The sequence below is a fragment of the Haliotis cracherodii genome, unplaced genomic scaffold (assembly GCF_022045235.1).
Source record: "Haliotis cracherodii isolate W230 unplaced genomic scaffold, xgHalCrac1.p SCAF_1, whole genome shotgun sequence".
NCBI lineage: Eukaryota > Metazoa > Mollusca > Gastropoda > Lepetellida > Haliotidae > Haliotis > Haliotis cracherodii.
Genome location: NW_027266264.1, coordinates 54,281,119 through 54,298,245, shown reverse-complemented (window position 1 = coordinate 54,298,245; position 17,127 = coordinate 54,281,119). Strand labels below are relative to the sequence as shown.

The window sequence follows — 17,127 nt, the reverse complement described above, 5'->3', positions numbered from 1 at the left end:
ATGGGGGCAGTCTGTAAATATTCGAGTCTGAACCAGACAATCCAGTGATAGATATCATGAGCATCGATCCACACAATTGTGATACAATGACATGCATCAACCCAGTCAGTGAGCCTGACCACCCGTTAGTCGCCTCTTACGACAAGCATAGTCGCTTTTTTCGGCAAGCATGGGTTGCTGAAGACGAATTCTAACCCCGATCTTCACGGGTAAGATGACTGGTCCCACAATGGAATCTACGTAAGTAGATTATTCCGGCGGCCAAACCGAAAGTAGAAATTGACCTACCTGAGTCGCGACAATGTTTTGTAGGATGGTCACCAACTGCTTTGAGTCTTGTTTCCGAGCAAGCTGAAGAGCATTCCTCCCCTTCTCGTCCGTGATGTCTAGAATATGGTCATACGCTTGAAGGATCATAGTGTCCAGACGTTCAATGTTACAGGTATTTATAATGTCGATCACATGGTCGTCAATCATCTGCACATAATTGGATTTCCCCATTCCCTGGGCAATGTCACGTACTGTACGTCCACAACGTGCACGCGATGCTACGTTAACACCATAGTCGAACAACGCTCTGATAATGTGTTCTGGTTGGTCGGACGTTATGGCGGTCAACAGAACTGTGCCTCCTTGGCGCCCCCTAGCGGTCAAGTCAGAGTTTTTCAGGACACAGTGCACTATCCGCTCATCTTTTGGTCCGCCCGGTCCGGAGAACATCTAAACAAAGGAAATACAGTAAAGTACGGTTATAACGAACGCAAAGGGAGAACTAGTTTTAGTTCGTTATAACCGTAGTTCGTTATAAGCATATATACAGCATAACTATAGCAAATAGTCGGGACCTAAAAAGTAAGTTCGTTATATCCGTCAGTTCGTTATAAGCGTGTTCGTTATAACCGTAGTTTAATGTATATCATAAATACACACTGAGGGAAGAGTGAGTGAGTTGGGTTTTGATTCCGATTTTAACAGTATTTCACCACGCGCTCCCTTGGTTTGGGAGAAAGCTAAGTGATGCAGACAGTAGATGTTTACCGCTTTGGCGAAACCAAATCGCATGGATATAGTGCCAACAAACATACAAACATTATCAGACAATCCGGGATTCGAACCCAAGATCAATGATAGGTCTTATGGCACGAAAATACGAAAAATACGTATACAATTATATATTTCAACAGCATGAAGACCGCCTCCGTGGTCTAGTGGTAGAGCGTCCGCCCAGAGAGCTGAAAGTTCGGGGTTCGATCCCCGGCCGCGTTATACCAAAAGACGGTACTTGTTGTTACCCTGAGTGCCACTCGGCATTAAGGGGCTAAAACAAGGACTGGTCGGCACGGAGTAGGGTATTCGTGTTAAACTGCGGCATGGTATTTTAGTGGTCTAGCACTGTAAAATCGGCATTAGTCCGGACTAGTACAAGCAGCCACTCCTCACCTAACCATGAAATAAAGCAAAATGCCAATGTGAAAACATAATTAAACATGCATAAAGCATGTAGAGATGTGTACACGAAGACGGTGTTTTCTGTGAATATTTCTGTAAAATAAACGCATTGGTTTTTTTCTGGTATATATTGAATATATTACGTGTGAGGATGGACATATGCAGTATTCACAAACAACTGAAATTATGAAGAATAAAATCTTCTCCCTAAACAATTAGTATAAAACCGCTTGTATCGAATCTCGGATAAGCAGAGTAAACAGAGTAAAGAAAACTATTTTTGCAGATGTATTTCAGATTCCTTACGAAACAAAGAACGAAAACATATATTTTAGAAACCCGATGAAATAAATACATTACATGAAAAAAGAGTGGATTGGGCGACATCTGTGGGTCTGAGATGGGAGCGTACAGCACGTTGGTGTCTGGTTTGAACGTCATCACGAATTCCAACACCTCAAACACGTCTTTCTCCCAAGCTGCTGCCAACAATGGCTGTGGTTCCTCAGGGAAGTCTGGGTACGAGAACTGGTACGAGTGGTCCTTTGTGTTCACGTCAACGGTGTTTCTGTCAAAACCTGCAGAAAGGTTTATGGTTTTAGGATGGACAGAAGAGATGGTTCTTGACCGATCATTTTGGGAGTGGCTTGTTTTTTTGTTGAAGATAGGATATTATTCCGTCTGCGTTTCAAGACATGCCAAAGGAGGGGGCAAACAATTTTTGGGGACCACAACACATATTTGATAGGAAAAAACGTCAGAGAATATCCAGTCTCGATCATCCGCAAATACAGATTCCATTTGGCATAATAATCGTAACTCCCATACTTTAACATAGGCCTACGATAGTCTTAGAGCTAAGCTCGCATTGTGCAAGTGGGCCAAGGTGTTTGCGAAACCCAGGCCCAGGGCGCGGCCTGTTACAGTCACGAACTTGATATCGTGATCGCCTTTCTTTAATAGTTTGCCCATATCACAGGAGACTGATTGCATTGTTGACAACTAAGGAATTGAAGAGTGGTCGTTGGCGTGAAGAGCGAAAGGATTAACCACATTGCTACCCAACCGTGCATGTAGAAGAGACGCAATTGCTCACTAAATGAATCTTTGTTTTGTGAACCGATACAAAACAGCCTTGAGATGACACTTACCGAGATCCTTCCACATCCCACACAGTCTCTGTACCGCCGCCATTACCCCAAGGGCAAACTCTATGGTGTTTTCATATTTCTCAAGCAGATAGACGATGTCCAGCTGTCCAGCCTTAGCGTGTGCAAGACACTTCATGTTGGTCACTTTACCATTCTTAAACACCGTCACCCGACACCATGACTTCAGCAGGCGCTCTATGACACGTTTGTCTGGATTCGGGGCAAACACTGCTGCCCAAAGGCCTGGAGGAACAACGTTTCATTAAGTGTGTGAGTGAGTGAGTTTATATTGTTTTACGCCGAAGTCATCTCCGAACGCATGTTAACAAATAGATAATGAGTCAGCGACTGTTGTTAGGAGGTCATCGATATTATTCGAACACTATGGCCTGTAAATAATCTTATCTTACCTCCTTGTCAGAATTTCACGTGATCTTGGTGATATGCATTCGCCTTTGAGGGTAATATATTTCTGAGCGGAGGGGGGGGGGGGGGGGGGGGGATAAATCCCTTATATCCCACTTCGAAGCAAAAACCACCACGTTGTTTCCGAGTTAATGAAAGTCACGTTACAAGAAAAGGTCCCGTGTTTTTTTTATATGTCCTTTACATGCCCCACGTCATCACTCCACCCCCACCGTCACACCCCACCCCAGCACACACACACACACACACACACACGCACACACACACGTGGATATCCAGGTCTTAAGCAACTAATCCTTGTCGGTATTGGGTGGTCAGACTCGCTGACTTGGTTGATGCAGGTCATCGTATCCTAATTGCGTAGATAGATGCTTATGATGTCAATCACCATATTGTTTAGTTCAGAGTCGATAACATATTTACAGACCGCCGCCACATAGCTGGAATATTGAGTGAGGCGTTAAGCAAACAAACAAACAGTTCATACTCAGGATGTGTTTGTTAGTTTGTTAAGAAAACGTAGGTGAAGTGTTCCAGACGTCAGTATTTGATGTTTTTGATATAAAGAATACATTTCATTGCTACAGGAGATTGATCAACATTAAATATATCTCGTAACATTTCGTTAATCGCTTCACTGGGTCGATTTTTTTAGAAAAATAACCTTAATATCTTTAATTATTACATGCCACACACTGTACTTCAGCATACGTAATGCGATAATTTATTTGTTTGTTGTTTAACGCCGCACTCAGCAATATTCTAAAAAAAAACACACAAAATTTAATCAGAGCAAATCTTGGATTCAAACCCACGATCATAGGATTCTGGTAAGCCAAAGGGACGCAACTCTGCAAATGGCAGCACCTTCGATGACTGGGCTAGTCCTCCCCCAAAGTGTACATACTAGGATTATTACGGTAATGTATCTGGAGCGGCTATCTAGGTCACGTCAGTCATTAATACCTTATCGTGTCCTCCCAGGTCAGTGGTATTGACACACTTTGAATTTGCGAGGCATGTTTGTACACACCGTGGCTAGAAATAGCACTGCCTGCTTGAATGCCAGCTGTCCTTTCAGCCTCCAATGATCTGGTCACAAAGCTCAGCCAGCGAGATCAGTTACACTCTCAGCACTAGTTTGCCTTACTTTATTTTACGATCAGGACATGTTTCCAAACGACGTACACTAAACTAATTCGAAAGTTATAGATACAAATAATGGTTATATTTTTCGCCGACATTATAACCTCCTAGCTGATTAATTTAACGTGATGTGATATTTGTTTTATACCTACGACACATGTTACATTAATATTGATAAGGGACTGGCAATTTGTTATTGGGGTGAGGTAGCGTCAGACTGGTCTTGTGGCTTTATTATATTTTGCTGAAGAAACTTTACTGAAATGATTTATGGTATTCAAATTTAGATCTTACTATAGATAAGTCTGTTTATTGTTTCTTGTTGTTTAATGCCGCACACAGTTTTCCACTTATATAACAGCGGACTAGCTAATCCAATGATCGACATCTTGAGAATCGATCTACGCAATTGGGATACAATGATCTACCTGAACCAAGTCAGCGAGCCTGGCCATCCGATCCCGATCGCCTCTTACAACACGCATTGGTTGCTGAAGACCAAAGATCTCCCTTCGTTAAGCCTTCTAGATAATAACATGACTTCCCGTGACGAACACCTTATTATTAAGCCATGATGGAAAAATCTTTTCACATCCCAAATTATTAATAGTCGAAGACGTCAATTAGTCGTTCATTAGCACTGGCACGGAGTACTGAAGTACCCATTTAGGTACTCTGTGTTTGATGTTATTCAAATCTTATGACATGACACCACATGACAAGACGGATTGGGTGAGTGAGTGAGTTTGGTTTAACACCTCCTTGAATAATATTTCACTTACACCAGGGCGTGTCAACTTGATAAGGGTACGCGTGAAGTGATGCAGTCGTTTACCACTCTGTGAAACACACCAATCTCATTAAAATCATACCTTAGTTCTCGCAACCGCTAAACAAAGATCTGGAGACATAACATTAGGGGTCACGTCAGAACGACCTTTCATCAGACCAATCACAGCGTCGCTTACCAGATTATGAAAGAGACAGTCGGAATGTGATTTCTAATCATGCAACCTCGAAAACTTTAACACGGAGTATTCCGAACGATAGTTACGGGTTTAACGACTGAATCCATACAATCAAGACCATCTATTAGCCATTCCAGAATGTTCTATTGTTCAGGTGTCAAATTTGTAATCGAGAATTTGTCAAAATATGTTTCGAAGCGTAGTCGCCAATTTGAAATGAGTGCCGTAAAGCACGAGAAAGCTACCTTCTGATTGGTCACTCAAGTGGTCGGTCAAAGTTCGCGCAAGGTCGGTCTGACGTGACCCGTAATGGGATGTCCTCAGATCTTTGTTTAGCGGTAGCGAGAACTAAGATCTGATTTTAATGAGATTGTGAAACACACGAGCATAGGTGTGGCGCTGACAAACCCAGAAACTATAATCAGGTTGAACAGGGATTTGAACCCACTAACATAGGTTCCTAGCACGCCAAAGGAACGCAACTTTGCACACATTTCTCCTAAGGCGAAATGTCTGTTTCAGATCAAGACAACGTTAAGAGGACCTACACACAATCATGTACTGTCATGTCAGTAGAAGGCGAGTCGATACGTATTAGCATTTCCATCTCCATGGTGATCTGATAAACAAATGGATTTATCCATCAGCTTTGTTTGATGGTGACCATAACCTAATTTCCAAAACCTTTCTAGGACTTATCTTCATCAAATACATATCAATGGCTGAATCCACCGACCTTACACGCCGAATTCAATACGTGTTCGTCGGTTGAAGTGACAGGAGTGTTATAAGCGAAGAACCAACAGGAAATGCCGTGTCTTTCCTCATCTTATAAAATGATGGGTACCAATTATGAAACATTGTTTTTTTCCGATTGTTTGGCCTTCATGAGAGTACCTGCAGATGCCACAATATATTTTTGGTAGACATTTTAGTCAAAATAGATATTCCATTCATGACATTTAGATATAGTAGCCGCGCCTGTCGTTTAACTGATTAAAAGCCTGAAATAATTCTAAATTGAGAAAGATATGCAATAAAAACAAAACAAACAATGCTCATTGCGTCATTCACGACCATACGTGCCATTCCTGGACAAGACCCTAAATGAGGAGAACGATGACGAAATGCCACGACATACAAGGGGAACTAACCTGGTTTGAACTTCCGGTACCAGTGCAGCATTTCCTCCCAACCGCCTGGTTTCTCTTTCAGGAGAATGTCCTCAGGGGTGTGGCCTTTCTTGTTCTTCACGTCCATACTACCGCCACACCTGACAGAAGATACAGAATTTAAGCCATGATAAATGTGGGAACTCTCACATAATATCGTTTTGAGTTTTTCGTCTAGTTCAATCTGACATCCAAGTAAGGGTTCTACTACATGAATTTGTTATGAATTTGTTCCCAATATGATATTGTGATATGGATATAATAAAGTTAACTTTCAATGTCAAACCACATACGCCTTTTCCCACACTATTTCAGTCAGGACATAAATGCATATATGCTGCCAATGCATGAACATCTGTGGACTTACGTACTCTATCCATTATTCTACTTCTAATATATACTTCTGGAAGTAAAATATGTCTTGTCCTTAACACAATCACTATATCCCAAGGATGCTGAGAATGCAATAAGAGTTGCACACATTTACGATAATATCACAATAATGCCATGTCGTGTGAAGTAATTCGCTGTTAAAGTGCTCATTATTAATATTACTATCAATATTACTGTTATTATTATTGTTCCCCATTCCCAGTAGACCACACCCACCTGATGAGGGCCACCATTGCCCTGTATGCTCCCTTCTTTCTGACCACCTTGTGCAGGGCCGTATTTCCATCCGAGTCCTGTGCGTTCAGGTCAATGGGTTTACAGGCCAGCAGATACAACAGAGAGACCGTCTTCGGGTCCATGAACTTGTGAACGTGGTTGATGACGTGGTGCATGAACGTCTCTCCCGTCACGCCGTCACACACGTTCATGTCTCCTCCACCACGCACATAGTTCAACATTTGGAGTACAATCTGGTCCAGGTCGTCATTTATGATGCTCTTGTACAGCTTGGTCGTTTGAAGTGACATTGTTGATGATGAATATGAATCGAAACCAAATCACAAGTTGTTCGAGGTACACGACACGAGTGTTACAGAAAATGAAACTTTTTTCAGTTTTCACATCCACATAATGTATGAGACGTCCTTGAGAATCAGTTGCACCGGAGATGACTCAGTCAGTGTCAGTGGTATAGTATTAGAGATTTCCCAACTCAGACAAATGTCACACAAGATGGTTTTATATGCTGAATAACAACTTCCGGCGGGTACGTTAAGTCTGACCGGATGTTAATACAGAAAAAACGTCGCCTTCACGTCACCCGACGTCGTCTTCGACGGAGCCTGTTCTTTAACCCAAGTTACAGTATAGACCAGGAACACTGTAGTCTACTCTTGACACTATACTGTCTACTCTTGACACTATATTCTGTCTAGTCTGACAGTGAGGTTAAAATAACAATGTCCGTGAAAACGTGGCTGTTTTCAAATGTGACGTCACATGTTGCAGTTGCTATCATATGTCGGAAACGGATGCCACGGGAAAGTTATATACTCAAAGTACTGATAGGAGTTGAGATTAAACTGCTGGATGATTACTAGCTCGCAAACCTCCCTGATTACAGTGTGAGGTTAATGGTAAATGTTACACCCGACGGTATGCGTTAACAAAATGTCATATGTCACGCTTTGCACTCGTTGATGGCTGGAATAAACAAAAACACACGTGTTAAAGGTCGCAGGTTTACATACATAGCAAATACATGCGTGGTGAATGATAGTCATTGGTATGCCAGAGCATGTCTGGTGTTCTGGTAGAAACAGTAAAGCTTCATGAGCTAGGTACACTTTGGAAACCTAGGGAAAAGCTACCCGAACACAAGCTTTATCCTCAAACCCCGTGCATGCGCATTGATACAGCAAGGTCTCGTTCAGTTTACTGCATATATTTAACTTCGGCGTCTATGTGTATCAGCAAACCAAATGAACCGATTGACGTCTGTGTGCTAGCTCTGATTCAGCTTCTATTATCATTTAGATAAGGATCGACTTTGGATTTCTTTTACAGACCGTAATACTCCTTTAAAGTGATTCGAGAATGAAAAAAATGGTTCTCATTTTGGAAAAGTTAAATACTTTTAGTCATTCAAATAGCAACACCGTGTGCCTTCATTTTATTTATTGTTGTTGTTGTTGTTGTTGTTGTTGTTGTTTACACATTAAAATAGATAAATGCAGCGACGAGGGTTTGGTTGACCCTGGCATAGTCAGGCTGGTAAGGCTCATCATCAGCTTAGGGCCCTTTTGGACCCAGAACTTTTTTGGAGAATGTGAAGACTCCCCAACACTGCAGCCTTCTGCATTACCCAGATTGTCAGAAAGGTTATATAACCTGACAGCAAACCCTACTCTCCCAGTGTCAGACAACAGATTGGGAGGTACCCAACCTAAGGCACCGAGAACAATGAGGAGTCGGACAACTTTTTATTTGCCATGTTTTCCCGGAATCTTGTCAATCACACTCGTGTCAAAAGGGACAGAGAATTCAATGATAAAACTGATCAGGTTTGTTGGCTTGGATAGGTTTGAGGCTGTATTGGGGCCTATTTCAAACATTCTTGTATTTATCATTTTCCATGACGCCCTCTGCATATTGTGGGTTGTACCATGGATGGACCTATGTGTCAAAACCACAAGCATGGCGAAGGCAGTAATCAAATCCTTTCGCTTAACATACTGTGTTTGTGCCAGAGCTGGGCATCCACTGACAATGTGTTGGACAGTCTCATTAGATTCATTGCATAATCTACATTCCATATTTACATTCTGATGCAAAATCACACCTTGGCTGGTCCTGAGGAGCAAACAGAAAACTTTGTGTTTCACTTTTCAGGCAAGCCGACTTCATCCAAGCGAAGGACTCTGCAGGGTTGCTGACCTTCTCAACACACTGTACATAAACTCGATGCAGTGGTCTTTCAGAAAGCCTCTCCTTGAAACACTGAGTCTGGGCCGACTTGATATGGCACTTCGCTTGGTTGACACTCATTTCTGTACCGTCCAGCAGTACAGAACCACCAACATAATCAACACTGACATTGAGATTATGTCCCACATCCTTGCCCCGTTTTAGAAAATTGTGGAAAGCCTTGTTTTCATAATGAGTCTTGACATGCTTCACAAGAGGATCATCTGACAAATGAATTATTATTATTATTATTATTATTGTTGTTGTTGTTGTTGTTGTTGTTTTATCTATATCAAGTAACTTATTATTTTTCCTATACTTACTGTATAAATAATATAAAATACGAAAGTATTGTGAAGTCGACCTGCGACACCGGCCCGGGCGGACGCCTACTGGTTCAGAATGGTAGCTCACTTCTGGCTCGTTCCCACGCAGACCCACGTGAAGTTCAGATTAGCAAAATGTAAATACACGACTTTGTGAACGTGCCCTGCTGCAGAACATTTCCATCTACCTCAGACCCGAGGGTACATCGGATCCTAAACATTTATTTTGATGTAAAGTGCTTAAAAGCTTTTATATAGGCTGGGGGTTTTGTCAGTGGGTGTGTGGTTCAGAGACCTTGTCTCGGTTGTTCGGTAGTGTTTCAGCGACATGAACATGTACGTTTTTATCACGGCGTGGGAGGAAACCCGGGAAAGAACAGATCGTAGATGTTAAGCACATGACACATGACCATGTGCATGCTGATATGCCAATGATCATGATCGGGTTGAATCTAGGATGCAAACTCACGATTAGCGGGTCCCGGAAGGGCTAAGGGACACAACTCCGCACAAGAAGTTGTCGCGCCTTGGGCCATTAGGCCACTTGGCCATGTGGCCACAACGACCCCACAAGCCCAGAATCATAATGAGGGATTAAAATCTACGATCAAAGGTTTCTGGTCAGAGACATTGTAACATGATTATTAGATTTAGAGCCGGGTTGTTAAAACGGGAGGTAAAGAAGGCTGATGGTTATAATGAATAGAGTTATCACTACGTTATCACAAACTTGTAATAGAAGATGAATAACATTTTGTCTTAATCTTTAACTAGTATGGTGACCTTAGAGAATATTATTGACAGAAAATTCATTGTCAATAACCAATCGTGAATAAATTTCAAATTCTATTCTATGGAAATTGCAAAATATTGCTATAGATGCATAACATTTTGCTAATTCGTGTGCCAAAGCTATAAGAGACTGAAAATTATGCATTTACCATGAAGTGTTAAAATTTCGTATATATATTTATGCAAATATCATGTTTATGGGCCACGAGCTTTCATGCGAAATAAACACGTGACTGGCACGGCCATGGGGCGCAACACCGCACAACTAACCACGGAAAATTACCACTTTACCCCACTCATTGTTGAGCATTTTTTTCAATATTAGCTAGTATTGTGCACAAACACCGGTAGCTAAAGTGATGACGTAAATCCTGCAGGAAGCATGATCCCCAGTGAGGTGACCTAGCTTTGGATGCTAGTGGCTTGTAGCCCGTGTTTTAAACGGTTGTAAATAATGAAATGATAAATTATGTTTGACAAATTTGCTTTTAAATATAACATTGTATTCATGACTAAATTGTATATCTATAAACTTGTTCTCGTCGCTATATAGCTGAAATAATGCTGATGCGACGTTAAGTTTTAACACACTCACTCACTCTAATCACTCAGGCGATAGGGACTATTCCTTGAGACCCTCTCGGAAATCTGTCTTAAAGAACAGCCCCCAGCGAAACAGCAAACAGTTAAATAAATATTTTTTGTGATCAGTCAATAAATGGCAACGTTATTTTATCAACGAAACTAGTCATCAAACACAATGAGACTAACCCTAACAATATCCACTTTCCCCACTCAAAACATTCAACTAGAACATTCAATGGTAGAGAAGAATGATCATATATATGTCACATTTATTAGCTCCCTTTACACCGACGTAAACATTTATAAACTCGTATTTTAGGTTGTTTACGGGTTCTTGTTTGCCCTTCCGTCTATTTTGGTACAAAGAACAAGCGTCGCATGACGAACAATCTTGTCGCAACATGCACTTATAATTTTTTAAGAATAGTTTTTATTAGCTCTATCGTTTCCATTACCTTTAAACTTGTTGAATCGACATAAAGCAATACTTGTCATGTCATCAATAAAGCATAAAACACAGAACAGGGTTCCCGGACCTTGAGAAAAAACGCCAAAATACGTCGTGACATTTAACCCCCTTGAGTACATTTCGCAATACAGATAAGCCCCTTAACGACTGATAACAACTGCCTGTGACCTTGAAAGATAAAAAAAGACATACGCAATATTGTCTTACTTCTCAGTTTGTAAGAAAACGCGTTGAAGACAATTATTTAAAACATAATAAGCAAATTACGATCACTTCTTAGTACGTTTGATGGCTTTTAGACTCACATATAGTCTCTGAAATGAACATATCATACAGAAAATAAAAATCTAATAAAAAGGGAGCCCAGTGATTCTCTTCATTTTCAGATACTGATACTGCAGTAATCTAGACTTGCCAAACATTATAGACTTGCATGGGCTGTAGTTGATATAAATGTATCAGGGTCTGTAAGACAGACTTGATGGCTTTCATGACTACCTTTCTTGGCCTCTGTTTGGGCCTCGTGTCATTTCAATATGAAATCACATTGCCTCAGCGTGCCATTCTCATACAATTCATATTTTGTACTTTACATAACAGGGGTTAATTGGAAACTGTGATAAAAGTAACCCAGTCCCAACTCTTTATGTGGATATTCTATTATTTTACATAATTGATGGGTCTTGTCGTACGATGCGACTAACGGGGTCGGGCTGTCAGGCTCGCCGCTTCGCTACTGCTGCTACTACTACTTGAACGTACAAACGTCGCAATACTGGATATTTTTTACAAATGAGTAACGAGTGATATTCATCTTCTATATATGGCAGACCTGCGACGATCAGGGCTAAAATAGGTTTACAGCAACCCATGCTTGCCGTAAAAGGCGATTAAGCTTGTCGTAAGAGGCGCCTAACGGGATCAGGTGATCAGACTCGCTGACGTGGATGATGCATGTCATATAGTATCCCGTTTGCGTAGATTGGTGCTCATGATATCACTCACTGGATTGTCTGCTCCGGACTCGATTAATTACAGAGCACCGTCATATAGCTGTAATATTGCTGAGTACGGCGTAAAACAACAATCAAACAATATATTCATATAACGTATGTAGCAGAATGTAGAGGGAAGCTGTGCTTATACCGGCATTCAGTAAGGTTATAATGTATGTCATTGACTTTATTATTAAGGACCGCCTCCGTGGTCTAATGGTAGAGCGTCCGCCCGGAGAGGTCATACCAAAAGACGTTAAAAGGATTAAGGGGCTTAAAACAAGGACTGGTCGGTTCGGAGTCAGTATACTGTGTCTGAGTGGGGTATTCATGTTAAACTGCGGCATGGTATCTCAGTGAGCTAGCACTATAAATTGGCATCAGTCTGGACTAGTACAAGCAGCCACACAAACACAAACACGTACATACTACACTTGTTGTTGTAGTACCTTCATTATTATTATTATTATTATTATTATTATTATTATTATTATTATTATTATTATTATTCGCTAGTTCTGCTATCATTATTATCGTCCAACATGAGTATTTCACTAAATCTGTACTATTTCGGATGGGAATGTTTATTGTTATTTTCATTATCGTAAACGCGCTTACGGCCAAAAATCCCTATGGATACAATCGATTGTTTGGTCACTGAACATCCACTATCCGTTTGAGGATCGACCTTGCACACGCGACCATCACTGCACATCGTCATTTACTACATACGGGTCGTGGTAGGTTTAGGTTTAGCCTCAGTTACAAATATCGGAGACTCCTTTCAAAGGTCACGGCCACATCGAGTGCTATCCTTCCTGGTGTGACACACATTTCCAATCCGGCTGCTAACAATAACAACTTGGTGATTAACAACTTTCACTTTAATAATAAATAAGTCACGACAGATCGGTAGCTACAGTGTGACAATGATGTGCGGTAAGCAGTCAACCCGCTTGAAAACAACAGAGGTTGAAAAGCTTATCTTCCAGTATGTGCCTTGTTAATGTTAGCAAACTGGAGCTCGTTAAGCCAGACCCACTCGAGCGCGAGAAATAGCTGTACGCGTAATTCAGTTTCAATCAATAAATTCACACCATTAAATATCCTTGACTTTACGACACTACCGATACCTACACACAAATATTGTGCAATTTATATAATGAAGAGAACATGAACTTTGACATACAAAAATGCACAGACTCACACACTACATGGTCGTTTTAGTGAGTACCATATACTTGTTTGTAGAGTGTGTATACCAGAAGTTATATTACGTATACAAGAATGTGTTTGATGCGGTATCGGGTTTGGCGTAAAGGAATGTTTGTAGACCTATCACACAAACAGTCGCACAACATGGCAATCGCTGTGGCTAGCAACAAGAACGACATCTATAGTCTAGTGTGATCACATTGTCATATCATAACACACTATAGTACCGTCCCACACACAACCAGTCCGATTTGTTGTCATACGCCATAACAACACAAATCGAGATCAAGGATACAAGTTGACCCGACATTACGTAAATCATGCTCTGGTTCTAATTTCACCGGCGGTCTGTATAATCTTGCTACACCTACCTGATTCTGTGTGTCGACAGCCATTAACATGACTCAGCAAACCAATCACACGATCAATAACAGTAACAGTACAGTGGGTACAGAAAAGACTGTACAGAGAACACTACACACTGTACGTCCGAGCTTGTGTACGAGCGACGACGAACTGACCCGGTTGAGCTAGACGGAAACAGATTATCTATTGGTTGTGGAATACCGCTCTGGCTAGGGCGTTTGTGTTTGTATAGTCACAGTCTGGGGTCGGTCACGTGCTGGTGTGTAGGTTCGTTACAGACGCCGACGTTTGATCTAGAATTTTGGCTAGAAGGGATATATTGGCATGAAATTAGTTTTAACGAAGTCCATTAAAGATCCGGTTCTTCTTGATTTTTGTACAAAAGTAGGTCAACATATTCAGGACTTTTAAAGAACCACAGCCAATTAATATGAATACATTGAGATACGTGTGTATGCGCTAACTGTCGGATGTCTATGGGTCGTATAGGTGTTCATGAAACATATCGACCTTGTCCGTTGACGGGAGGTCGATTTGATCACGGGGACGGGCAGTGTTCGATGATAAATGGGAATTCATTCAACATGTCTTTTCAGAATAATCCATTTATACACCGACAAGAAAGGTGCGAGAACGAAATCGGTCCACCTCACTTCACATTTTGGTATAACATAAGTCGACAGATTATTTTGTGACGGCCCGGTTAAAAAATATTAAGATGGTTGGTATGAATGTGCCTTGTTAGAAGGGCATATGACTATCTGTTTAAGTTTTGCTGTGAAAAAGCATGTCATTTATTTGATCATTGTACACATATTCTGCCATGGTTACAAGTAACGCAGACACTGTACGGGGATCACAAGCTTAAAATAGCAATAATAATGATGATGATGATGATGATGATGATGATGATGATGATGATGATAATAATAATAATAATAATAATAATGATTTAAAAAACCCATCTCAATAGCATAAACACACTGCTCCAACATTGGTTTGTAAACATCAAGTACGCACAAATCCTGCAGATATATCTTTGTGGAAGTATATAAGTTATGCATTTCTTAGTCACATGTAAAATTCTGTTTTGAAAAGCCTTTTTAAATAGTTAACACCCAGTCTCTGATAGGCATTTAGAAGTGTGAAGAACATGAATACATGACACTTTCTTTATTCTATGTCGTGACGTTTCAGAGCTACTTCTTGGCCCTTATATCAGGTGAATGCCCAGTTTTATTTTCCGTGGAAACACCTTAGGCTTCAAAGTGACACACAAATATTAAAATACAGAAACCGAACCCGATTATCTAATTACACACACACACACACACACACACACACACACACACACACACTGTACATGACTTGTAAACATATATATGAAAAGGAACGAATGCAATTCATGAGATTTATTCATAAGGCAATATGAGATCATCCTAGTTTTGTGGAGATTAAAATTAGTTTACAAATTGTTTACCTAAAACGCAATTTATAAATGTCTCTTTTGTGAAATGGCACACAAATTGTCCGGTGTAGTTACAGTGTACCTAACGAATGTCCTATACATGTACAAATCTGCAACTAATACATTCAGCACATCCCCTAATGCAAATGTATAGTGAGCTTTATATATAATGCAACTTGTAAATGTCCTTCTTTGTGAAGATTACAAAAATATTATACAAATGTCACGTTTATTAATAATAAATGTCTTTGCGAGGATTAAACATGATACACGTTGTCCTAAGGTCTTAAACCTTTTCGCGCTTCAAATATTCAGCAGATACATAAATGATTACTATTGTAGTTGATGGCTGTCCTGATAATGTGCTTCGTCTTCGCATGTTTCTGTTTTCGAATACCCGATTCGCCTTCATTTTGTTCTTAGTTTTGTCAGCACTATACCCGTACTCCTCTCAAGCCAAGTTGACTGGCCTTGATAAAACTAAAATATTATTTAAATCCGCGTTAAACCAAAGTCACCAACTCAAATCTTACTACACCCAACCAACACTGTTACTAGTTTCCCGTTATTTCTAAGGATTAAACAGTTGACATTATACTGTAAACTATAACCATTGTTTACTATATTTGTAGATACAAATCTATATTTAGTATATAACTCATCATGTTTGCTTTCACTCTATAGGATTAAAAATGTATTCCGTTTCAATAAAACCGTTAATCTGACAAACTGGGCATGACCTGAAGACTGAAATAGCTCGGTAGTTGTCTCAGCGGACGCTCTGTTGGATGCACGCCACGCCGAGCTTATTTACAAACACGACACCCCATGACAATGTGGGATTCAAATAGTCAATTTATATATTAATAAAACATTTTTAAAAAAACAAACTTTTTCAATTACTCAAATTCAAATTTCCTATATTTAACTAAATTCCAAATTCATGCTGTGTATGTCTCAGTGATAAATAAGACGCGTATTGGTATTTGCTTATAGAATAGCATAAATGCTGAAAGTCATAAATTCATTCATATAAGATATGTTCACAGCTGAAGGTTATGTTCAAATTATCTAATATTTTAAGCTTCTTTACATTTCTGAGCTCTTAACAACATAAATTGAAATTAGTTTGAATCATCAGTCAGTACATCACGACGAAAACTGAGTAGTCAAATGATTGGTTGGTTGGTTTGTTGTTTAACGCCGCACTCAGCAATGTTCCAGCTATATGACGGCGGTCTGTAAATAATCGAGTCTGAACCAGACAATCCAGTGATTAATATCATGAGCATCGATCCACGCAATTGGGATCGATGACATGCATCAACCAAGTCAGCGAGCCTGACCACCCGATCCCGTTAGTCGCCTTTTACGACAAGCATAGTCACCTTTTACGGCAAGCATGGGTTGCTGAAGACCTATTCTACCCCGGAATCTTCACAGGTAAGTAGTCAAATGAAATTATATTATATATCGTTCAGCTTCGTTAGTGTGTTCCAAGTGGGATTTCTGTGATAAATTTGTACCCGTCACGATTTCGTGCATATCGTGGCTCGTTATCATATGCTGTAGACCGACATAAATGCTTTAATGACAAAAGACATGATATTGAAGACCTTATTTTTATTTTCAATATTAACAACTACCATCCAGCCACATGTATTTTGTATTTTACTCAAAAATGGAATTTTTATGGAGTAAAAAGACCCATTTCTTTTAACTTCTGGAAAATAATCTAAT

At 40.3% G+C, this 17,127-nt stretch overlaps 1 protein-coding gene across 2 annotated transcripts in view; it reads right to left on the bottom strand.

The window, feature by feature from the left end:
- The window catches only part of LOC139479502 (putative ankyrin repeat protein RF_0381), a 29,094-nt gene that overhangs the window by 10,463 nt on the left and 1,504 nt on the right, over nt 1-17,127 (bottom strand). The window contains exons 1-6 of one of the 2 annotated variants that reach the window (XM_071262351.1): nt 13,925-14,142; nt 6,922-7,908; nt 6,295-6,413; nt 2,601-2,843; nt 1,810-2,027; nt 289-720 (exon numbers count right to left, since the gene is read on the bottom strand). In XM_071262351.1, coding sequence (XP_071118452.1) covers nt 289-720; nt 1,810-2,027; nt 2,601-2,843; nt 6,295-6,413; nt 6,922-7,232 — 1,323 coding nt within the window. In that variant the 5' untranslated portion in view covers nt 7,233-7,908; nt 13,925-14,142. Of the gene's footprint in view, nt 1-288; nt 721-1,809; nt 2,028-2,600; nt 2,844-6,294; nt 6,414-6,921; nt 7,909-13,924; nt 14,143-17,127 lie in introns of those variants that run through there. The other variant, XM_071262357.1, reaches the window with a different exon arrangement.